The 26142-nt window shown below is 46.2% G+C and overlaps 1 protein-coding gene across 1 annotated transcript in view; it reads right to left on the bottom strand.

Moving 5' to 3' along the window:
- The window catches only part of egfem1 (EGF-like and EMI domain containing 1), a gene marked incomplete at its 5' end in the record, with an annotated part of 232652 nt that overhangs the window by 11201 nt on the left and 195309 nt on the right, over nucleotides 1-26142 (bottom strand). Inside the window, 5 exons of the mRNA XM_084308959.1 lie at nucleotides 2691-2819; nucleotides 9848-9976; nucleotides 11711-11839; nucleotides 12317-12445; nucleotides 24288-24416. Of these exons, the coding sequence (XP_084165085.1) occupies nucleotides 2691-2819; nucleotides 9848-9976; nucleotides 11711-11839; nucleotides 12317-12445; nucleotides 24288-24416 (645 nt within the window). The remainder of the gene's footprint in view (nucleotides 1-2690; nucleotides 2820-9847; nucleotides 9977-11710; nucleotides 11840-12316; nucleotides 12446-24287; nucleotides 24417-26142) is intronic.

Here is a 26142-nt window from a genome sequence, read left to right as displayed (position 1 = left end):
TGGTAAGGCACTGTCGAAGCAGCGCCTGTCCCGTTGGTTGTGCGAGGGTATTGCCCTCTGCTACACGTTGGCTGGGCAGGATCCCCCTGGGGGCGTCAGGGCGCACTCCACTCGTGGGGTGGCTGCCTCTGCCGCTCTCCTGGGTGGGGCCTCGGTGGAGGACATCTGTGCTGCAGCTTCATGGTCCTCACCGGGCCCCTTTGTAAGGTTTTACCTCGTGGACATGACCGGGGGTTCTGTCTCCCAGGCGGTTCTGGGGTCTGTGGCCTTTCCTGCTTCCCGTCCTTTGGTCGGGTAGCAGGAGTGTATGGGTATGGGCCGCAGTGTGTTGAGTCACACGTGGTTCCGCCTGTACGGTGTGTTCAAGGGGTTCTGGCTCCCTCTTGTTCGCATTCAGGTGGAGTTGACTGCGCCCCCCCTTCGTTAGGAAGGATGGGGTGACAGGGCTCCCCGCACCCCTTGATGTGGGCTTACGGGTCCTCAGGGGGTACATCTGTCGGGTCTCGCGCCCGCTCTTCCCCATTATCTCGTAAGGCTCAGAGCGGGACGCGATGCAAATACGAAATATAACGATAGGTTATGTAGATAACCTAGTTATATTAGTATTGGCTAAGCGTCCCGCTCTGCGCGCCCTGAGTTCCCTCTTGAGGGATCTTTTCCTGGGACGGGTTTTTGGCGAGGAAGGGTGTTTCATGACCAGAGTCATGGTTATATGGGTGGTGCCACCATAAGGGGCGGGGCCCCATACAGGTGGGGTGCATGTGTTTTTTATTCGTGGGAGATACATTAGGTATCACAGGAGATAGAAGTATCTCGTAAGGCTCAGAGCGGGACGCTTAGCCAATACTAATATAACTAGGTTATCTACATAACCTATCGTTACAGGCTGTGTGAGCAGCACCCAGTTACAGGCTGTGTGAGCAGCACCTAGTTACAGCTGTGTGAGCAGCACCTAGTTACAGGCTGTGTGAGCAGCACCTAGTTACAGGCTGTGTGAGCAGCACCCAGTTACAGGCTGTGTGAGCAGCACCTAGTTACAGGCTGTGTGAGCAGCACCTAGTTACAGCTGTGTGAGCAGCACCTAGTTACAGGCTGTGTGAGCAGCACCCAGTTACAGGCTGTGTGAGCAGCACCTAGTTACAGGCTGTGTGAGCAGCACCTAGTTACAGGCTGTGTGAGCAGCACCTAGTTACAGCTGTGTGAGCAGCACCTAGTTACAGCTGTGTGAGCAGCACCTAGTTACAGGCTGTGTGAGCAGCACCTAGTTACAGCTGTGTGAGCAGCACCTAGTTACAGGCTGTGTGAGCAGCACCCAGTTACAGCTGTACAGGCTGTGTGAGCAGCACCTAGTTACAGCTGTGTGAGCAGCACCTAGTTACAGCTGTGTGAGCAGCACCTAGTTACAGGCTGTGTGAGCAGCACCCAGTTACAGCTGTGTGAGCAGCACCTAGTTACAGGCTGTGTGAGCAGCACCTAGTTACAGGCTGTGTGAGCAGCACCTAGTTACAGGCTGTGTGAGCAGCACCTAGTTACAGGCTGTGTGAGCAGCACCTAGTTACAGCTGTGTGAGCAGCACCTAGTTACAGGCTGTGTGAGCAGCACCTAGTTACAGCTGTGTGAGCAGCACCTAGTTACAGGCTGTGTGAGCAGCACCTAGTTACAGGCTGTGTGAGCAGCACCTAGTTACAGGCTGTGTGAGCAGCACCTAGTTACAGGCTATGTGAGCAGCACCTAGTTACAGGCTGTGTGAGCAGCACCTAGTTACAGCTGTGTGAGCAGCACCTAGTTACAGCTGTGTGAGCAGCACCTAGTTACAGGCTGTGTGAGCAGCACCTAGTTACAGGCTGTGTGAGCAGCACCTAGTTACAGGCTGTGTGAGCAGCACCTAGTTACAGGCTGTGTGAGCAGCACCTAGTTACAGCTGTGTGAGCAGCACCTAGTTACAGCTGTGTGAGCAGCACCTAGTTACAGGCTGTGTGAGCAGCACCTAGTTACAGGCTGTGTGAGCAGCACCTAGTTACAGGCTGTGTGAGCAGCACCTAGTTACAGGCTGTGTGAGCAGCACCTAGTTACAGGCTGTGTGAGCAGCACCTAGTTACAGGCTGTGTGAGCAGCACCTAGTTACAGGCTGTGTGAGCAGCACCTAGTTACAGGCTGTGGGAGCAGCACCTAGTTACAGGCTGTGTGAGCAGCACCTAGTTACAGGCTGTGGGAGCAGCACCTAGTTACAGCTGTGTGAGCAGCACCTAGTTACAGGCTGTGTGAGCAGCACCCAGTTACAGGCTGTGGGAGCAGCACCTAGTTACAGCTGTGTGAGCAGCACCTAGTTACAGGCTGCGTGAGCAGCACCTAGCTCCAGCTGTACTACAGGCTGTGTGAGCAGCACCTCAGGCTCACTTAGCCTGAACTGTTTTGGCTCCTGTCTCTTTAAAAGCAAATGAGGTAGAGAATAACTCCCTTTGGCGTTGTACTTTGGGCTTTGTAACTCTGCAGACGTTTTACACGCACCTTCCAGCTAAATAACACACTAAAGGAGAGGGAAAACCCCAAAAAGCATAATATGTCTCCTTTAATTGGAAACTCTCCGCGTCAAGGGCCTACTAGTCCAGAGGCCGTTATTTTTTTTAGTGACATGGTTGTACCTTTGTTTCTCATAGTGTGTAGGGAAGGTAAAGAATGGTGAACTGTACCTTTTTCACACCTGTGTCCTGTCCTCCCCGGGGGGCAGAGACACTGTCCCGTGGCTGGGTCACACGGAGCCCCCCCGACACAGTCACATGACTGCTGACAGCCCAATCCAAACCGGCCAGACTCACAACCTATGAAAGACAGGACAAACGCACGCACACACACACACACACACACACACAGTCAAGGCTTGTCCATGGCTGCCTTGCAGCTGCTCGGCAGTGCTCAGTCATATCTCCTGCTGGGGCTGAAGTGGCCATTTAGGCCCTCACACTGTGTCTGAGAGCCCCGGAGCAGGCGGGAGGGCACCGAGATGCAACAGGAACGCATTAAAGCAGCCAGGAAGCACCTGCCTTTCATCAAATAACCCCGTCTGCCTGCCTGTATGCCTGCTCACCGAGATGGGCACACACACACACACTACCCTACACACACACTAACCTACACACACACACACTAACCTACACACACACACTAACCTACACACACACACACTAACCTACACACACACACACACACACACACACACACACACAACACACACACACACACACACACACACACACACACACACACACACACACACTTTACTTACACAGACTCCACTGCTGTCTTTTGTCTAGTTTTGTAGCCATGCATTTCTATCCTCATAAGCATAGCTGCCACGGCAGTACCCTGTGAGGGATCTTTAACGACTCACTTTCCCCATGTCCTCCTCGAGGCTCTCTCTCTACTAATGCCTACAGGCTGCTTTTCCTGTACTTTGGCGTCGGGACTCAAAGGCGTTCTTCTGGTGGGTCCCCGACATGACAACAGTAGTCATATATCAAAGTGCAGTAGGGGAGTCTATTTGAAGTGCCCAGGTACCTGCCTATATATACTGTCTTCTACTGTTATACATAAAACATATGTCTATGTACATTCTATATAGTGTACTACATGTACAGTAGATACTATATACTGTACTACATGTACATACTATATACTATGCTGCTACAGTATATCTCGACACCCACTACAGTTAACAATCACAGAAACAAATGCAGGGCCTAATGCGAAAATACAACCTAGAATATAATTCACATTTGTATAATCAGGGTTCCTGCAGGTTTCAAGTTAAATGTAAGACTTTTTAAGACCACTTTTAAAAGAAATTAAGGAGAATGACTATGAAAGAAATACTTCCATACGGAACTGATCTACTACCGTACCCCCACACACATTGAAACACTATACAGAGAAGTTATCGCAACACAAAAGTAACTTCCTAACTTCCAATACATTTTAAGACCTATCAAAATCACATTTAAGACCTGTGCCCTTTTTAAAGCTGAATATCAGGAGACAAATGTCCATATCCATTGTCCAACTTCAAGAAGTGTCACTTGGGGTGGTGAGTGGCGTGCTGATGGGTGGGGTGATGTGCTGGAGGGTGTGGTGATGTGATGGAGGGTGGGGTGATGTGATGGAGGGTGGGGTGATGTGCTGATGGGTGTGGTGATGTGATGGAGGGTGGTGAGTGGCGTGCTGATGGGTGTGGTGATGTGCTGGAGGGTGGTGTGTTGTGCTGGAGGGTGGTGTGTTGTGCTGGAGGGTGGGGTGATGTGCTGGAGGGTGGGGTGATGTGCTGGAGGGTGAGGGTGGTGTGTTGTGCTGGAGGGTGGGGTGATGTGCTGGAGGGTGGGGGTGGTGTGTTGTGCTGGAGGGTGGGGTGATGTGCTGGAGGGTGGGGTGATGTGCTGGAGGGTGGGGGTGGTGTGTTGTGCTGGAGGGTGGGGTGATGTGCTGGAGGGTGGGGTGATGTGTTGTGTTGGAGGGTGGGGTGATGTGTTGTGTTGGAGGGTGGGGTGATGTGTTGTGTTGGAGGGTGGGGTGATGTGTTGTGTTGGAGGGTGGGGTGATGTGCTGGAGGGTGTGGTGTTGTGCTGGAGGGTGGGGTGATGTGCTGGAGGGTGGGGGTGATGTGTTGTGCTGGAGGGTGGGGTGATGTGCTGGAGGGTGGGGGTGATGTGTTGTGTTGGAGGGTGTGGTGATGTGCTGGAGGGTGGGGTGATGTGTTGGAGGGTGGGGTGATGTGCTGTGTTGGAGGGTGGGGTGATGTGTTGTGTTGGAGGGTGGGGTGATGTGCTGGAGGGTGGGGGTGATGTGTTGTGTTGGAGGGTGGGGTGATGTGCTGGAGGGTGGGGGTGATGTGTTGTGTTGGAGGGTGGGGTGATGTGCTGGAGGGTGGGGGTGATGTGTTGTGTTGGAGGGTGTGGTGATGTGCTGGAGGGTGGGGTGATGTGATGGAGGGTGGGGTGATGTGATGGAGGGTGGGGGTGATGTGTTGTGCTGGAGGGTGGGGGTGATGTGATGGAGGGTGGGGGTGATGTGATGGAGGGTGGGGGTGATGTGATGGAGGGTGGGGGTGATGTGATGGAGGGTGGGGGTGATGTGATGGAGGGTGGGGGTGGTGTGCTGGAGGGTGGGGGTGATGTGATGGAGGGTGGGGGTGATGTGATGGAGGGTGGGGGTGGTGTGCTGGAGGGTGGGGGTGGTGTGATGGAGGGTGGGGGTGATGTGATGGAGGGTGGGGGTGGTGTGCTGGAGGGTGGGGTGATGTGTTGTGCTGGAGGGTGGGGTGATGTGTTGTGCTGGAGGGTGGGGGTGATGTGTTGTGTTGGAGGGTGGGGGTGATGTGATGGAGGGTGGGGGTGGTGTGTTGGAGGGTGGGGGTGATGTGTTGTGTTGGAGGGTGGGGGTGATGTGATGGAGGGTGGGGGTGGTGTGCTGGAGGGTGGGGGTGATGTGTTGGAGGGTGGGGGTGATATGATGGACGGTGGGGGTGATGTGCTGGAGGGTGGGGTGGTGTGCTTGAGGGTGGGGGTGGTGTGTTGGAGATGTGCTGGAGGGTGGGGTGATGTGCTGCCAGGGTTCTGTGTGTGTGTGTGTGTGTGTGTGTGTGTGTGTGTGAGTAGACTGACAGCAGAGTTCTGGACATAATTTCCTGAATTTCCCCAAGGGGATCAATAAAGGAATATCTTATCTTATACTGGAGTCTATCCCCAAACAGGACTCCATCGCAGTAGTCCAGTCAAGATGTTACAAAAGCATAGATGAGAGGGCCTCTGCAACAGAGTCAGTGAGTGATGGTGGAAGAAGGCGGATTTGGTGATGGATTTGATGTATGACTCAAATGAGAGTGGAATCCAGTATTACACCAAGGACTTCAGAGGACGGGCAGATAGAGCAGCCATCATTCGACAGCACCATGTCACCAACCTTCTTGTTGCTTTTGAGTTTGAGTAAGTTTGATGTCATCCAGTTTTTTTTATGCCGTGGAGGCAGTTGATGAGAGATTCAAGATTCAAGAGATTTATTTGTCACATACATACACGAGACATATAGTGAAATGAAGGTGGCCATGCCCGCCTTGATTGTGCAAAAATACAAATAATAAAATAGAATAATAAAATAGAATAGATAATAAAATAGACATGATAAAAAGTCATACAAATAAAATACAATACAATGCTAAGCTTAAGAAATAAAGGTAATGAGTACTATACAATAATATACAAATATACAGTTATGTTTTTTAAGTGTGTGTGTGTGTGTGTGTGTTCATGTGTGCTTGTGTGTGGAGAGTTCAGTGTTCAGTGTTCTGATGGCCTGGGGGAAGAATCTGAGTCGGAGTCTCTCTGTTCTTGCTGCGTATATGCGGAGGTGCTTGCCTGACTGCAGCAGCTTGAACAGGCTGTTGTTGGGGTGGTGAGGGTCCTTCATTATCCTACAGGCTCTGGATCTGCACCTCCTGGTGTCGAAGTCCTGCAGGGGTGGTAGTGCAATACCCGTAGTGCGCTCTGCTGACTCACTGACGTCACTGGAACATGTCCCAGTCTCTGATTGCTCGGACCACCGCGTCACGTCTCACATCACCACCGCTTCACATGCTCTTTGTTTATATCCCGGCATCAGGAAAATGGCGTTGTGGTTAGATTTCCCAAACGGAGAGAATGGGAGTGCTTTGTAACCTCGCTTGAATGGAGTATAGCAATGGTCCAAAGTTTTCCCTCCCCTGGTGATGCATGAAATATGTTGGAAGAAGTTTGGCATAACCTTTTTTAGATTTGCCTTATTGAAGTCGCCAGCCACCACCATGGCCACGTCTAGATGTTTGATACGGCCTAACGTATCCTGAAGGTCCGCTAGTGCCCTGCCGGTATCAGCTTGAGGTGGAATGTAGACGGCTGTGTGATGAGACTGGTGGGAGGGTGGGAGGTGGGTGGAGGGTTTAGTCTTGAGGTAGAGTTGAGTGTCATCAGCATAGCAATGAAAGCTAATGCTGTGACGGTGGATGATCTGACCGAGGGGGAGCATATAGATAATAGATAGCAGGGGGCCAAGCACAGAGCCTTGGGGCACACCCCAATGATGATGAATTGCTTCACGTGAGCAAGATCGGACTGAAACCAGGAAAGGGGAGTTCCAGTGAGACCCGGGTGGTCAGACAAGTGGGATAGGAGGATACTGTGGCAGACAGTGTTGAAGGCAGCTGAGAGATCCAATATGATGAGGAGGATGAGTCTGTGATGAGTCTGTGTTGTGACTTTGATTAACACAGAAATCTCGTTGTTGGCCGCCATGCGTTGAGTGCCAATGATGAGAAATCTCGTTATTTAATCGTTATTTCTTTTATTAGCGATATCCATTCATCCATCCAGCCTCACGTTATCATTGGGACTGGCTCTGAGCTCGAAAAGGGAAAATACCGCCCCCTATCGTCTCCCGGATGGTATTGCACCCATTGGAATGGAGTCAATGAAAATGCATGAGAAAAAAAATACTCCGGGCTCCACATTTGACTTCTGAGCCATGTAACCTGAGACTATTGCATTCATTGAGGGGACTGGAAGCAGCATCGATTATGTGTTTCGAGGTATAACGCTGGATCAATAAACGCGATCGATATTTGGAATAATCTTTTTGCAGAACATCTGATCTGAGGTAAGGAATCTATTTTACCAGTATTGGGTTAATCAGATGTTTTTTCACAGATTTCACAACGTGTGTGTGTGTGTGTATGTGTGTGCGTGTATGACGTTAGCGCTGACCAGGTCATGGATAATCGATTTTTCAGCCCGCTTCTCTAGCGTGCATAAGTACACATATACTATCGATAATCTAGCATTTATTTGAAAACGATTCATAAATAGGCCGAAAAATGACAACGTGTTTTGTGTATTCCACTAAAGAGCTATTTTCACAGATTTTTCTGGAATCACTAGAAATCTTCAAAACTATACTCGTATTCAAAACGGTATAAAACAGAAATGTACTGATGAAAAAACAATCCGTTTCGTACATGTTGACTGCAAGCATGTCATTGATAAGCGACAGGCGTATTAGACACATAATTTAAGATATAGTTTATGCGTTCGCAAATGTGCTCGCCCTCTCATTGATTAGAGTGGTGGCATCCAAGCGATAAATCGCGCACCCCCTGCTGGCAACCAATGTGTTAAGACAAAATTATCCTTGATGCTCTGATTTCCAGCTTAGGGAAAACTTTTAGGTTGGACAATATTAGGTGGATTTTCCCTTTTAAAGGGAGTCACCTTCCTATTCTCCTTGAATAAATAAATCTAGCAAATCATCCTCCGTTAGTTTCAGACACACTACAAGACAGACATGACATCACTGTTCCTCCAGTATGGTTGTAAGAGAATACTGGTGTGTGTGTGTGTGTGTGTGTGTGTGTGTGTGTGTGTGTGTGTGTGTGTGTGTGTGTGTGTGTGTGTGTGTGTGTGTGTGTGTGTGTGTGTGTGTGTGTGTGTGTGTGTGTGTGTGTGTGTGTGTGTGTGTGTGTGTGTGTGTGTGTGTGTGTGTGTGTGTGTGTGTGTGTGTGTGTGTGTGTGTGTGTGTGTGTGTAGGAACTGGGGCGGCAGTATCTGCAGTGTGGATCGGTTATGTGATCCGCACGCTCCTCTCTGGCACCACAAACTGACCTTGCACTGCCATGACTGCAAGTCTTACGAGAACAACAGAGAGCCAGGGGTAGAGACACTGACTAGCCAGCACAGGACTTGGGTTGAATTACGTTTAGAAACCAGCGGTTCAGTTAAAGGTGCTGTAAGTGGAATTTTTTTGTTTGTTAAAATAAGTGGTCTACATGTTAAAATAACAGCTCTAGATTCCGACAGCCATCACTGGTATAGAGTGTTTGGTCACTGTTTTGGTCAATACATTTTTTTAAGCAATTGTGTCTTTGAAACAGTAAGCTAATTTGGCTTGGCGAGATTTCTAGAAATTACTAAAAATACCTAGGGTTCTCTCTCCTGATTGGATAAAGTGGGAAGGGATACAGGACATTTTATTTTGTGTTTACTGCAGAGCGGAGGGACTGGGAGAACCCATGTTATTGACCAAACACTCTATATCAGTGAGGTAAAAATTGAAGTAAAGATTGTTCATGAGAGTGACACTGAACATTCTGTAGATCTGTCGATTGAATGTGAAACCTCATGAAAAATAAAAAGATTTAAAACTATATCAGTGAGGGCTGTCACTGTACAATTCAACCAATTCAGGAAGTGGAGAACAAAATGTATCAAAATTCAATTGAAAATCACTACAAAAACCGTAGTTTAGATTTCAAATGGATGGCATTGAAATTGAAATGTGCCCAATCCTCTTCCGTGTTTGGGGGAAATGTCCGGAGTAAGCAGTACGGTAATAGATCAGTCCCCCCCCCCCCCCCCAACAGTTGTTATGGAATGACTTATTTCATAGTGATTTTCCTTCCAAAGTGGTCTTGATTCTACAAATGTGAATTATATTATAGGATGGATTTTCACTTTACGTCGTGCATTTGTTTCTGAGATAGTTAACTGTAGTGGGTGTCGAGATGTGGCAGCATAGTATTTAGTATGTACATGTAGTACAGTACATAGTATGTACATGTAGTACAGTACATAGTATGCACATGCAGTACAGTATACAGTATGTACATGCAGTACAGTATACAGTATGTACATGCAGTACAGTATACAGTATGCACATGCAGTACAGTATATAGTATGTACATGTAGTATTGATGTTTTCCACATATGACCCAGTAGGACTGTCTCTTCTGTGTACACTGAGCGTCCCAGCGCCCTGGGGGTGGTTGGTTACTCACGTCTCTGACACTGTGAGCCCTGGTAGCCGGGGGGACACACACACCGGCCGGTCACATGGTCACAGGACTGTCCCACCTTACACTCGCAGAGACGGCCACAGCTCACCCCGAAAAACCCTGGCTGGCATTCTAGAAGAGACACACACACACACACAAGAGGGATGAGACACACACACAAGAGGGATGAGACACACACACACAAGAGGGAGGAGACACACACACAAGAGGGATGAGACACACACACACAAGAGGGATGAGACACACAAGAGGGAGGAGACACACACACAAGAGGGATGAGACACACACACACAAGAGGGATGAGACACACAAGAGGGATGAGACACACAAGAGGGATGAGACACACACACAAGAGGGATGAAACACACACACACAAGAGGGATGAGACACATACACACAAGAGGGATGAGACACACACACAAGAGGGATGAGACACACACACACAAGAGGGATGAGACACACACACACAAGAGGGATGAGACACACACACACAAGAGGGATGAGACACACACACAAGAGGGATGAGACACACACACACAAGAGGGATGAGACACATACACACAAGAGGGATGAGACACACACACACAAGAGGGATGAGACACACACACAAGAGGGATGAGACACATACACACAAGAGGGATGAGACACATACACACAAGAGGGATGAGACACATACACACAAGAGGGATGAGACACACACACAAGAGGGATGAGACACACACACAAGAGGGATGAGACACACACACAAGAGGGAGGAGACACACAAGAGGGAGGAGACACACACACAAGAGGGATGAGACACACAAGAGGGATGAGACACACAAGAGGGATGAGACACACACACACACAAGAGGGATGAGACACACACACACAAGCGGGATGAGACACACACACACAAGAGGGATGAGACACACACACACAAGAGGGATGAGACACATACACACAAGAGGGATGAGACACACACACACAAGAGGGATGAGACACACACACACAAGAGGGATGAGACACACACACACAAGAGGGATGAGACACATACACACAAGAGGGATGAGACACACACACACAAGAGGGATGAGACACACACACACAAGAGGGATGAGACACATACACACAAGAGGGATGAGACACACACACACAAGAGGGATGAGACACACACACACAAGAGGGATGAGACACACACACACAAGAGGGATGAGACACATACACACAAGAGGGATGAGACACACACACACAAGAGGGATGAGACACACACACACAAGAGGGATGAGACACATACACACAAGAGGGATGAGACACACACACACAAGAGGGATGAGACACACACACACAAGAGGGATGAGACACACACACAAGAGGGATGAGACACATAGGCCCTGTTTTAAAAGTCGGAGGAAACACATTGCGTTTCAGCGTGTCGCCCTTTTGATGAGGGTGTTCGGTCATCTCAAAGTAGGAGTGCTGATCTGAGACGTAAGTGGGGCGTTTATGGTCAAGTGACAAGAGCAATCTGATTCTAGGTCAGTAGTCCTATTCTTAGACGTTTGATAAATACAGGCCCAAGTCATATAATATTCAACCTCTGGCGTCAAGATGGATTTAAAAACACAAATGATTCCACAGTGAAATAATTGTGAAACAACAGCGTCACCGAGGCCGTTGATATGCTTATCATCATCTAGTTTCTTCACGCATTATAACTGAATGGAAGGACGATTAAGTTCCAATTAGGATCTCGTCAACGTAGAGGTCGAACCGTCCATAACTCTAGTAACAACGCAGCCATCAATTCCCCCATCGTGACCCGGTTCCTTCACGCAGGCCAATTAGAAATGATTGCAAACATACCGTGTTGACAGGAGTGGCCGTAGTGTCCCGGCGTACAGCTGCAGCAGCCAGTAAAGCGGTCACAGGTTCCATTGTTGAGACAGGGACAGTCCAGAGCGCAGCCAGGCCCGTACTTCCCCTGGAGACAGGCTAGACACACAGAGACACACTGGGCTGTAGATACAATACATTTAAGTGTCCTTTATTGAAGAAACAGTGATTAATCAAGAAGATCAGGCAGAAGGGGAGGCATTCAAACTCGTTTTACTACCGTAAGTGTACACATACTGCTCACATTTACTACTGTAAGTATACATACTATACATACTGCTGCAATCAACTAGGACTTTTAAATATCCAGCAACATCTGGAGATTAAATACAAAAGATGATACTACTGTTGATCAAATATTGCCTAAACCAAACACATCTCATCTCTCGAAGCGTAGTGGGATGTTGCGACAGACTCCCTTTTCCTTCCTCTCCGTGTTAGTGCAGCAGAGCACCCTGTCAGCCTAAATATTCCCCTTATCTCAGGGGGGGATTCCCCTTCGGCTGAGTGGCACATGTTTGGTTTCCCCTGTGGGAACCGCAGGCTCGCTCTGTTGATCTATGAGCCGCACCGTACCTGTGTCACAGCGCTGCCCCGTCCAGCCCAGTCCACACCTGCAGGTCCCATCGCCGGGGTCGCACAGGGCCCCGTTCTGACAGCCACACGTGTTCCTGCAGTGCAGGCCGTAGCGCCCCCTGGGACAGGCTGGGGGAACGGGAGAGAGATGTAGCCGACATCAGGGACAAAAGACAAGCATTACCAGGCATTTGGACTCCGCTCAGCAGTAACACACACACACGCACGCACACACACGCGCGCGCGCACACAGACACACACACACACACACAGACACACACACACACACACACACACACACACACACACACACACACACACACACACACACACACACACACACACACACACACACACTACACTTAACCACAGTCAAGTTTATTTAAGCAACAGTTCATTAGTTGAGATGGCAAAGTGGGCTCATTTGGCACTGATATAAAAGAATAATCATGCTTCTCTGGGTAATTTAGATTTGGAAAACAATAAGTGGGAGCGTCGTTGATTCCCCCGCTTATTTATTTGTTTCCTCGCCAAGTCCATCGACACGGAACATGGGAAAGGAGCTACTTATAGTCCTCCGTAAACATTCAACACCGGAGTAGAGGCCGCGGCACGTCCGCGGAGCTACGGGGGGTTACCAGGAGAGAGAGAGAGAGAGAGAGCGCTGGGCAGCGATGGAAACTCCCGTCCTACACTCCAGTGGCACCACTGATAAACGGAGTGATTAGAGGCTCTATCTCTGTTCCCCGGGAAAACAGGACTGTGATCATCAGAGCCTCTCAATCTGAGGAATTTGTTACTTAAATATACAGTGGAGAAATGTCAAAAAAGCACGCCCTCGTTCGCCGGCTTGTTTTCTCAGTGGTAGCAGAGATCGTCCCACTCTCCGAGCTCTCATTAGTGGCAGCACTCGCTACTGGTGAATGTCAGACCTCTCCGTTAACGTGGACGAGGGGAATTCCTCTTCAGCTCAAACATTCTGCTTATGCAGAGATAGCCCACCGAGATAAGCTTTCTTTTACATTACAGGTGCTTTGTTTGTAGAAGCACATTTTTATTCAACCTTTTCTCCCCAATTTACAGAGGAAAGATAACCGGTTGTCTGTCTTGTTGACCTACTTATAATGGGGGACCAACGCATCTTTGTTCTATTTGAAGGTGAAGAGACGGTGGTGTGCGTATTGCATATTCCTGAAGAATTATTCCATGAAGAATACCTCTTAAAGGGCCCCATATTATAAAAATAGCCTTTTCCTGTGTCTTGCATTGTTTTACACAATGGGGGGGGGGGGCTGTCCCGACACGGAGAAATTGTGAAATATGTACATACAGTAATGCAGTTTCTAAAGTCCGGCTGTGACAAGAACCCTCCCTATTGACACAAGCCATTCAGAATTGCAGCCATAATCGATACAAGGAAACTATAAAAGAAGGAAGGGTCATCACGTCAGTTCTATGCTCTGCTTGGTGCCAGACTTTGGTGCCAGTTCTGTTGAAGCCTATGAGAGATGCATGGAGAAGCAAAATAAACAAGCTATTTGAGGAAATATACATCAACCAATATTCCAAACGTTAACTAGTTAACAATGCAACAAATTGCAGATGATTCTGACATCCGAGGTACCGTTTAAATTACAGGTCGTAAATGAGGGGATGGCTGATCCCATTCAACTCAATGTTGGCAGAACTGAAAGTTTTCACACTTGGCACCAATATGCGTTCACGTGCTACACAGTGACATAATGACCCTTCCTTCCTATATAGTTTCCTTGGTGAACAACTGACCAATCACAATACGCTCATTGCATATACTGTAGGTGGTCCTTGACTCGTATGTGTTTGTGAAGATATCGTGAAAAGTGTGTGTACAAAATGGCGGCTTGCTCACAAACGTTCTCTTTTCTACCCAAAGTTGAACGCATTCTCATTCATTCCATAAGAACGTAGAATACACATTTATAGACTTTTCTTTTAATATGCTCCATTTGCATATTCTTGGTATCTGATTCTAGGGACATCTATGGATCTCAGGGAATGTATTCCCAGTGTCAGAAATACTGTGTCTGTTACTAGGCTTGAGTAAATTGTAATGAACCAAATTACAAATCAATAAAAAAAAGAAATCTTTGACTGCTAAATTTACCAGACCTGAAAAATCTAAGCAAATTAATAAATGGAAGATGATTAGACAGAAGGTTTTGTAGATACAGTACTGAATTCTGCCATCCGGACACATGCCATTTGAAATATGATTATAGAATATCAGGCATAAAATGGTTATGCGATTAAAATGTGATTAATTAGATTAATTAATTACAAATCCTGTAATTAATTAGATACATTTTTTTTATCGCGTGACAGCACTATTTAAAATATGTTTCTGACAAAATTCTAAGTGGTACGTACGTTGTATATACAATCGCTGGATCTTGAGTCGTATTTGATCTGCAACGCCTAGTTTCACAGTTTGATCTCAATTTCGTTTGATCGTTCACACGCAGTTCCAGTGCGTTGGGCAGTGGGAGCAGCTCATTTTCATTTAAAGCTACGGACACAGCCTGTCAAGAACAGGACTGAAACAGAGGGGTATAGAGGCTGCTAGAATACATAATCAGAGTGTTTTTTCAGCAAAAAAAGTAAAATACAAAGGACTAGAGTATGGGACCTTTAACATTGATCTCACATACAGTATACATCGGACACATCTGTAGTATTGACACAGTGGATAGAACAGAGGGAACCATGAACAGGCAGTTTCAAGCTGTTGGAATGCTCTCTGGGGTTGTCTGGTAGGTAGTCTGACTGGGGCTGATTAAAGTATTTGCCCTTCTAAACAAAACCCTGAAGATAAAATAAATGCTGGTAAAATGCTGATCGGGGACGTAAATGATGTCTTTCTCATCAGTAAAAGGAGGAAGCATCCATTGCAATTAGCAAATTAGGAGGAATTCCAGTGTACTGTACAGTAACATTTAGAATTGATTTGAAGGTCCTCCTCCTTATATACAAAACACTAAATGGAACAGGACCAAGCTACATTGCCAATTCAACTATGTTCCCCCAAGAACATTACAATCATCTACTACTGGTTTATTGAAGGGATGCAGCCTTTGCTAATTACGCACCAAAGCTATGGAACACCCTGCCTATGGACATTAGGGGGGCTAGCTCATTAAATATTTTCAAAAGTAAGCTAAAAACTTACCTCTTCACCTTAGTCTTTTAATTCACTCTGCCACTTAGATTATTGTACTATAAATGAGAGCCATTTTATTGCCCTGCCCTTTATTCTATGTCTGCACTCTATGCATTGCTTTTATTCAGTCATTTGTATCCCTATGTCCAATTTATGTCCATTTATGTCTATTTTACTACTGTGAAGCACTTTGGGCTGCAATTCTTGTGACTGGGGTCCGAGCGTGTATGATATCGAACGTATCAACGTAGAGCATACAGCTAATGGATACAGTATTAACAACTTGTTGATTCATAGTGCGTTATCGATCGATTGGTAGGAAGGAACACATAGCGCAGGTAAATTGTGATAGCGTATGAATGCATGTTGTCTATTTTATGCTAAAACGTGATTATTGTACTGTAATGAGATGAGCTGTATGAGAGCATTGCTTTTATTCTGCCAATTTTACGCAAATTTTATGCCTATGTCTATTTTATGTCCATTTATATCTATTTTACTGCTGTGAAGCACTTTGGGCTGCAATTCTTGTATGAAAGGTGCTATACAAATAACATTTATCATTATTATTCTCATTATCATTAATAATTAGGGATGCTCGATATTGGCTTTTTTACCGATACCGATATTCCGATATTGTCCAACTCTTAATTTCCGATACCGATATCAACCGATATCAACCGATACCGATATATGCAGGGTTCCCCCCCCCCCCCCCCCCAAAACAGAATAATTTCAGGTAACTAATAATTTCACTGGATATATATATAACAAATATTGTTATTGTTTTTTTCTTTTTTTAAACCGATACCGATATTTTCCGATATCACATTTTACTGCCGATATCGGCCGATAATATCGGTCGGCCGATAATATCGGACATCCCTATTAATAATATATAGTAGACATTTGCTAACTAATGCTTTTATACTGCTCCACAAGTGGTCCATAAATGCACAAGGCCACAGATACTCTTAACAGACAGAATCATCTGCGAGCTGTGGTTAAGCTTGAAATATAGACGCAACCTGAACAAATTAAAGTATAATATTATGGGCAAGGGTGGAAAGTGACTAATTAAATGTACTCTCGTTACTATACTTGAGTAGATCTTTTGTGTAATTGGACTTTTTTGAGAGAAATTTTCTAAATCAGTTATTCCACTTTTACCTAAGTATATTTTATTTGAAGTACTCTAAATGGGTGCCTCAAGGTCCTGGGTTCAAACCCCAGCGGGGGGCCTTTCTGTGTGGAGTTTGCATGTTCTCCCTGTGTTCGCGTGGGTTTCCTCCGGGTACTCCGGTTTCCTCCCACACCAAAAGACATGTATGCTAGGTTTCCTGCCGTTGCCCTTGACCAAGGTCATTCATACCGGCATCACAACTGGAGTTGTTCCCCGGTGCCACACTGTGTGGCCCACTGCTCCTAAATAGTTAGGATGGGTCAAATGCAGAGGATGAATTTCCCCCAAGGGGATTAATAAAGGTACAACTTGTGGGCGGCTGATTGGCGCAGTGGGCAAGGCGCTCGCCACTAACGCAGGAGACGCTGGGTTCGAGCCCAGCTCTCGGCGTTGCTACCGGCTGGCCGGTCGTTCATACTAACACAATTGGCAAGTGTTAGGGGGTGGGAAAGCCGGTGGGTGGGGATTGGACATTGTGGACAGCGACTCCTACAGGTCGGTTTGGTGACGCCGGTGCGGCGGAAGCAGGAAGTAGCGGGGGCAGCGTGAGCCTCCCACGCGTTACTCCTCGCCACTGAGAGTTCGAGCTGCTGCGGTGAAAAGATGCGACAGGCTGCCTCCACGTGTACCGGAGGGGACACATGATGCAAAGCTTCTGTCCTCACTACAGCCGACCAGTGGGAGGCATAGTATAGCAACGTTCAAGACAGGGGAGGGAAGAATTGGATAATACGAAATTGGGATGGGAGAAAAATAGAAAATGGGGAGAAAAAGTGGACAAAAATTTTAAAATAAAGGTGCAACTTAACGTAATTAATTACATTTTAAATAGCATTCGATACAAGCGTGGAATTAAATTCCCCCCTGTATCCTCCTTTCCTCACCCTCACCTGGTCATCCTTCCCCCCTGTATCCTCCTTTCCTCACCCTCACCTGGTCATCCTTCCCCCCTGTATCCTCCTTTCCTCACCCCTCACCTGGTCATCCTTCCCCCCTGTATCCTCCTTTCCTCACCCCTCACCTGGTCATCCTTCCCCCCTGTATCCTCCTTTCCTCACCCTCACCTGGTCATCCTTCCCCCCTGTATCCTCCTTTCCTCACCCTCACCTGGTCATCCTTCCCCCCTGTATCCTCCTTTCCTCACCCCTCACCTGGTCATCCTTCCCCCCTGTATCCTCCTTTCCTCACCCCTCACCTGGTCATCCTTCCCCCCTGTATCCTCCTTTCCTCACCCCTCACCTGGTCACCCTTCCCCCCTGTATCCTCCTTTCCTCACCCCTCACCTGGTCACCCTTCCCCCCTGTATCCTCCTTTCCTCACCCCTCACCTGGTCATCCCGTTCGCTTTCCTCCCAGGTGGCTTAAAAGAGAATCCCACAGAGTGAGAGGGGGTGCTTGTCCCATTCTCCTGGCCAGAGAAAGTCAAGTCCTCTACTGAACTCCTGATCTAAATTGTATTTGATTAGCCATGTTTTAACAATAAACGTGTGTCAACCATGAAGATTTTACCATGTGCATAATTAACCTCTCCGGTTCCACCACAGTAAGCTTCCCATAAGCTTGGTGCCAGTCTGAAAAATGGCAGCGTGTCAACTGGTCAATTAGCAGGAGGAAGCAGAACAAGCTGGTCAATCAATGTGAAGAAATGAGGATGGACGAGCCAGAAAGCAAATCAACAGAGCTAAATCCTACTGAATTTCCATGAAATCAGATGAAACTGAATATGGATTCTAAGAAATGAGGTGATTCCTTGGCCACATGACAGGTAATCAAGGGACCACTTCTGCTTCAAGTATAGGTACTCAAATATATGAGCTAACATTAGCTAAAAAGCTCTCATCCATCTCAGTGATGGTTTGCCTTAGCCCGGTTGTCTCGCTAGCTCACTGAACTATACTAATGAGCTCGCTTGTTGCTAGTTTAGATTTATTGAATAAAGGAGCCTGGCATTAAATTTTTTTTACCCCTCAAATAACATGAATTCCAGAGTCAAATCAAAAAAGTGCAATGTAACCTGATCTATGTTAGCATGCCCGCCCAATATAAGCTATGAAGGCACTTGTGTTCATTACCAACGGTGCTACATGGAGCGTGAACGATAATAGACCTTCAAAACACAGTTGCGGATTCAAGCGTCCCGCGCTCTCCGCGTACATGCCCATTACGCACCAGCTTTTCATGTGGGCTCTCTATTAGTCTATCTCGTTATTTCACTTGGGCTATATAACATACTTGCAATTAACTTAACTACATCTGCATTCTTACGTGGAGGTTGTCATGTTTAACAACCTCGCTGACGCCCACACACACGCCCACACACACGCCCACACACACACACCATTAAAAAAAAGTAACACAGTACTCTCCCAGTACATTTTCAATTAGTTACTTTTTACTTTTTGTAGATATTTAGTCAAATTGTTGTACTTTTCCCCACCTCTGTATACAGGTATGGGGTCATCATAGGGTAGCACGGATCAGGATGGTCGTTTTTATAGTGTTTCATGAGCTACATTGAGGCACGATGCAACAACATGCAAAATACCCTGGAGAAATTGTAATTGTTGCGACTGTAAACTAAACATGCCATTAGTGAGGCGAGGAGTGGCCTAGATACCAGGTGCATGGAAGGAGCATCTTTATAACCACTGCACTCTGTGGGTTGGTTGGTTGATTAGTTCGGTGAGGTGTGCAACAGTGGCTCAGGAGCAGTGATGCCACAGATTACTTGTAAAAGTAATCCGATTACTGATTACTGATTACTCCTTTAAAAAGTAATCCAAGTTACTTTACTGATTACTTGATTATCAGAGTAACTTAGTTACTTTGAAAGTAACTAGGTTACGAAGTCGTCGTCGTTCCCCCAACAGTTTTTTTTAAACGCTTTATTGAAAGTGCATAAATTGTTTTTAACTTGTTTCTCTGCACATAACGTAAATTGTTAAACTAGTGCTTCAGCTTCTGTACCATCAAGTATGGTAAAGCAACAGTCTATGATGCTCACAGCATTAGAGCAGCCAGCCAGTGGTTTTACAAAACCAGTGTATCCATTCACATCTAACAAATGCAGGCTGAACTATTCAATTATATCAACTGTAACTATTAAATTGTTTTTATAAATGTCTCTCTATAAACATACAATCAGTCTCTCTTTAACATGTAAATTAACTGTAAATCTGGCAAATAAGAGGTTTTGCTCTGCCACCATCAAATATACATTAATCAATAGGGAAAGAAACAATCTCTCTCTTTTGCTGTTTGGCTGGCCTCCGAGTCCTCCTGTACCTAGTCGAAGCGTCGTAGTGTTGTGATTCCAGATGCTTTCAATGCAATTGGATGTGCTGTTTTTAGCGGTAGACAGTATTTTGACTGAGGCTACGTTTAGACGAGCGTTTTGGGGTGGAAGTCTGAACAGAAACCGCAAAAGTCTTCTTGCGGTTTCACTTCGTTTAGACCAGTGATTCCCAACCTGGGGTCCGCGGACCCCCTGGGGGTCCGCCAGGGGGCGCAGGGGGTCCGCCAGACCACAGATGATTTGAGGTATTTTTTTTATCATCAGAAGCATGAATAGTCTCTCCACTACAATAAAAAGATAAAGATAAATAAATAAACATCTAGACATGATTTTTGAACGTTAACAGTAGGCTACCGGGTAGCCGCTAAAACGCGAATCAGTTGACTGTATCACTTTCTGTAGCTAGCCTAGCACGCTAGTTAACTTTCTCGGCTCGTCTGCAGTCAGCCGCCAGAGGCGAAAATGTGTGACAAACGAAAAGGAGATGACGGCAGCTCATCTGCAAAAAAAGTTAGGACCTACAGCAATCGCGAAAATTACATCACCATGGGCTTCACTGAGGGACCAGGGCCCCGTTCCATGTACCGGGATAACCGAGTTAGCCGGATAACTTTAGCTGGATAACTGTGTTAGCCTGACTTTCCGATTTCATGTACGTGGATTTCCCAAATCACCATGACAACATATCCAAAAGTTTGAGCCTGCTCGAAAGCAGAGTTCAAGTTCAAGTTAGCCCGATCACGCAGAGCCACGCCCCCGCAAAGAAGTGACAGCTCGTTTCCTGAAACTATTCCCACAGTCTACGATCTGCATTATACCATTCTGAATTACGTTTTTGTGCTCCATTCTTCCAGAGGGGGCTTTTGAAATGTGAAATAGACCCAAAATGCTGATATTAAATTCACTTTGTCCTAAATAATGCACGTTATATATACCGTGGCGACGGTGGCGCTCGCTCGTGCGATGTACACAGAAATGTGGTTATTTTAATTGTAACTGGGATTAAGATGTCTGATGAGATGCGCTGTTTGACGGATTTGAGAAATTGAATGAGCCGTTGACGTCACATGAATGAATGAGGATAAAGAAATAAAACGTCATTCAAAATAAGGAATATTCTAAACACGGGTCTCTCGTTCATTAATGTATAAACAATGAATTTATCCCATCTGGCACAGTGGCCCAGCGGTAGTGCTCAAGACTCCCAATCTTGCGACCCGGGTTCTAATCCCGGAGTTTCCAATATGATTTTTTTGAATATAATATTAATGATTATACGCCAAAGTAGCCTGGTTTTAAGTTAAAATATTATAAATCTACATGCATTGAGGATGTCATTCTTTATATAGCTCTCAACGTGCACCAAATTGAATTATTCCTATATTGCAAAAAGAAGGACCCCGGTCTTGAACCCGGGTCGTCCGTGTGGAAGTCAAAAGAACAACCCGTTACACCACAGAGTAGATAAGTAAAAGATTGACTATACATCAATCAATGGGCAAGAAAGCCGTCTCGTAATTCTGTATAACAGTTAACTAGTTATTTTCGCTAGCAAGATCTCATTTGATTATTCAATCCAGCAGGCAAGTTTAAAGAAATATAATCTGATTGATTGAGGTAATGATGGACTTAGAATTAGCCTATAGATAACGCATTTAACTTGTCGGCGAGGCGATTGAGCCTATTGCAATCTGTCAATAAAGTCTTAAATCAATTAATCAATCAATGCCGTTGAGAATCAGGGTCTCTGCCATCGATACGTGCTGGCTTTCCACCTAAAACGGGAGCGCGCATCTAGCCTGACTCTCAAGTCTGGCTTGAGTTAACGAGACTGAATCCAGGTTTGTGAAACAGGAAAATCCCGGCTTCGAACATCGGGTTAACTGAAGCTGGATAATGGACATGTTGATCGACTTAGTTGAACCACGTACATGGAACGGGGCCCAGACAAACGACCTGAGTGTGTGATTTGTGGAGAAAAGTTGGCAAACTCGAGCCTGAAGCCCAGCAAGCTGAAGAGACATCAGGCGTCTAAGCACCCAGAAACCGTTGGGAAGGATCCAAACTTTTTTCGGAGGAAAGAACAGTCTCTCAAGGCGAACAAGCCTGTTGATGTTAGAGTAGCGTGGAGCAGGGGTGGCAGTGATTTACAGAAGGCTACCGAAGCCTCCTTTGAGTGTTCGCTTTTAATTGCAAAAGCAAAGAAACCGCACAATATTGGCGAGCAGCTCATCAAACCAGCCTGCATCAAAATGGTTTAGAAACTGTGCGGCCCACAGGTGGCGGATAAACTAAAATCAGTGCCACTCTCGAACAATGTAGTGAAAGACCGAATTGATAAGATGTCAAGTGATTGCGAGCAGCAGCTGTCAGAAAAGCTTAGAAAGGGTCCATTTGCCATACAACTTGATGAAACTACAACTGTCGCAGACGAGGCTGTGCTCATCGTTTATGTGCAATATATTGAAAATGAGGATCTGAAGCAGGACATTCTCATGTCAGTCAACCTTACTACCACCACTCGAGGTGAGGATATTTTTACTGCAGTGGATTCTTACTTCATTCAACATAAATGCAAACCGTTCACCATTAGGGCCTGATTTGAGAGGATGAATACAGGATTTGAATATTGGCCAACATTTTGAAATACATATGGTGCAAGATTAGATTTGTTGATTGAAGGCACAAGTCAAAGAAGCATAGTGGGTCTAATTATGATGCATATGCCTGTGTATAAGCAGTTTGTTATTAAAATGACAAAAAAAAAGTATTAAACCCAGCTAGGACAGATTCTCTCTGCTACTGATTGGAATTTCCTGTCTCATATTTAGTTTAATTTGTTGCATTGATTTGTTCCATAAATGCAAACCGTTCACCATTAGGGACTGATTTGAAAGGATGAATACAGGATTTGAATATTGGCCAAACATTTTGAAATGCATATGGTGCAAGATGAGATTTGTTGATTGAAGGCACAAGTTAAAGAAGCATAGTGGGTCTAATTGTGATGCATATGCCTGTGTATAAGCAGTTTGTTATTAAAATGACAAAAAAAAGGTATTAAACCCAGCTAGGACAGATTCTCTCTGCTACTGATTGGAATTTCCTGTCTCATATTTAGTTTAATTTGTTGCATTGATTTGTTCCATAAATGCAAACCGTTCACCATTAGGGCCTGATTTGAGAGGATGAATACAGCATTTGAATATTGGCCAAACATTTTGAAATGCATATGGTGCAAGATGAGATTTGTTGATTGAAGGCACAAGTCAAAGAAGCATAGTGGGTCTAATTGTGATGCATATGCCTGTGTATAAGCAGTTTGTTATTAAAATGAAAAAAAAAAAAGTATTTTATGGTATCTTATTAGGAGGGGGTCCGCGAATTTCATCAGAGATGTTTGGGGGTCCCTGGGGGGAAAAAGGTTGGGAACCACTGGTTTAGACAAGCGTTTTGGGGTGGAATTCTCAGACGAATGCAACAGAGCCCTGCTGTCACACGATTGGCGCATATGTCACATGACGTGCTGTGAAGACCCGCCCTACTCTGCCTCTGATTCGCAGACTGTGGATGGGGAATGTGATTGGGCCAAAGCAGAGTCACTCACAGACAGAGAGTCCAGTCACGCCGCGGGACACATTCTTGTGTAACCCTTTCACTGCCACACCACGTCACTCCCAAATAAGAAAAACAGCTCAAAAATGTATTTTTGACTGTCGAAAACGAAATAAAATACTGCATTCCGCCTGCATTATGAATTTATGATGAGATAGTAACGAAATAGTAACGCACAGCCACTTGGACAAGTAACTGCAATCAGATTACTGGCTTTTAAAGATTAACGCGTTAGATTACTATTTTCGGGGAAAAGTAATCAGATTACAATAACGCGTTACTTAGTAACGCGTTACCGGCATCACTGCTCAGGAGGTAGAGCGGTCGTCTGGTGATCAGAAGGTTCCCGGTTCGACGAAGTGTCCTTGAGCAAAGACACTTAACCCCCCTAACTCCCGATGAGCAGGTTGGTACCTTGCATGGTTGCCTCTGCCATCAGTGTGTGAATGTGTAAGTAAACGGAAGTTGTAAAGCACTTTGGATAAAAGCACTAATGCAGTTCATTTACCATCCATTTACCATGTGCGTTCGCTCGATCACTTCCTCAGTCACATTATGGTTACGCATAGTGTCACATACTGTAGCTACGCTGTCTCCGTGATCCACACACACCATGACCGCATGCCCCTCTGAGCTCCTGTAAAGCGCTAGCATACTTGATCCAATCCCAGATTAGGTGTTACCTTGTTGGCATGACTGCCCGATCCTACCAGGGGCGCAGATACACCTCCCAGTCGCCGGGTGGCACTGTCCTCCCTCTCCACAGAAGCACACCTGGCCGCAGTCCTTCCCATAGCGTCCCGCAGGACAACCTACGGAGACAGACACATCTTCAGTCACACTGGAGAGACGGTATACATTTGCAGTCAACATTGTCGAAACGGATTGTTTTTTAATCGGTTCATTTCCGTTTGATACCATTTTGAAAACCGCTCGTTTTTTTTTCTTCTTTTTTTGTATCTCTCTTTCTCAGATTTTTCTCTGTTTTCTCCCCGTCCCAATTTAGTCGTTGTGCCAATTCCCCCCCCTCCCCTACCTGGTTGTTGTGCGCATGTTCTCCTACTGGTCGGTACAAGGGAACCCTGAAGTATCCGCACGCTTCCTCCGACACGTGCGGCGACAACCAGTGGCTCTCTTCTCCCCTGGCAGCGAGGGCTCTCATTGGTGAAGTGTAACGCATGGGAGGTCACGCTGCCTTCCTCAAGTCCTGCCTCCGCTGAGCAAGCGCCCAGACCTGACCTGTAGGCATCGCTGTCCACAACGCCAGTTTCCCACCCACGGCTTCCCTCCCCCTAACCCAGCCAAACGGGTTAGTATAGCGATCAGCCCAAACCAAGGCAATGCTGACTCTGGGAGTCGAGACCGCAGCCTCTTGCATTAAAACCCTCGTTTTTTGAAACTTTCAGAAAAAAAAAGATTCTGCAGGAATCGTGCTTTACTGGAATACACAAAACACGTTGTCATTTTTCTGCCTATTTATGAATCGTTTTCAAATAAACGCTAGATTATCGATAGTATATGTGTACTTATGCACGCTATAGAAGAGGGCTGAAAAATCGATTATCTTATTTCCTGATCAGCACACACACACTCACAGCCACACACACACATATGGGGCACGCTGATATATAGGTTAAAATAGCTCTGATTATCCCAAGACTGGTAAAATAGATTCCTTACCTCAGATCAGATGTTCTCCAAAAAGATTATTCCAATTCCTGATCGCCATTCCAAATATCGATCGCGTTTATTGATCCAACGCTGGGTGGTCGAAAGACATATTCCACGCTGTTCTGATGGTGGGCAATGAATGGGATCGGCTCGGAATTACATGCCTGACAAGTAAAATGTGGAATCCGGACTCTTTTTTTCCCATCCATTTCATTCAGTCCAATCCAATGGGGGTGCAATACCATCCGGCGAGACGATAGGGGGCGGTATTTTCCCTGTTCAAGCTCAGACAGATCCCCACTGGTAACGTGAGGCTAGATTGATGAAAAACTAATGGAAATAAAAAGAATAACGATTAAAAACGAGATTTCTCGTCGATTGGCACTCAACGCATGGCCAGTGTCGTCGCGTGGGTAAAATAACAGAGGATGCCAAAAAAAAAATTTATTACATTTTCTTTTTCTTTTTTTTATTTGTATTAATTTTCTCTGCCGGGCTTATATCCATCCTAAACCATCCTCTGCCAGCGCTATTTGTCTATGGAGATGTTCACCTTCTTTGCAGGGCTATAATTATTATTTTTTTTTTTTATCTTTTTCCCCCTCCATTTTCCTCCGATTTTCTCCCATCCCAATGTTAGTCGTATGCCAATTCCCAATCCCTTCCTGGTCGCTGCGCACTTACCCCCCACAGTCAGATCATCTGGGAGAGTGGAGGCTATCACGTGCTTCCTCCGACACACGTCCAGCCAATCAACCGCTTCTTTTCACCTGGCAGCGCGGATCCTCCCTGAGAGGGCGTAGCGTGTGGAAGGATCACACTATCCCACTCAGGTCCTATCCGCGCTTAGCAGGCGCCCCGACCGAA

The sequence above is a fragment of the Notolepis coatsorum genome (genome assembly GCF_963971535.1).
Source record: "Notolepis coatsorum genome assembly, chromosome: 1".
Classification (NCBI taxonomy): Eukaryota; Metazoa; Chordata; class Actinopteri; order Aulopiformes; family Paralepididae; genus Notolepis; species Notolepis coatsorum.
The sequence above is the reverse complement of the archived record's forward strand: the minus strand, read 5'-3'. Positions and strand labels throughout refer to the sequence as shown.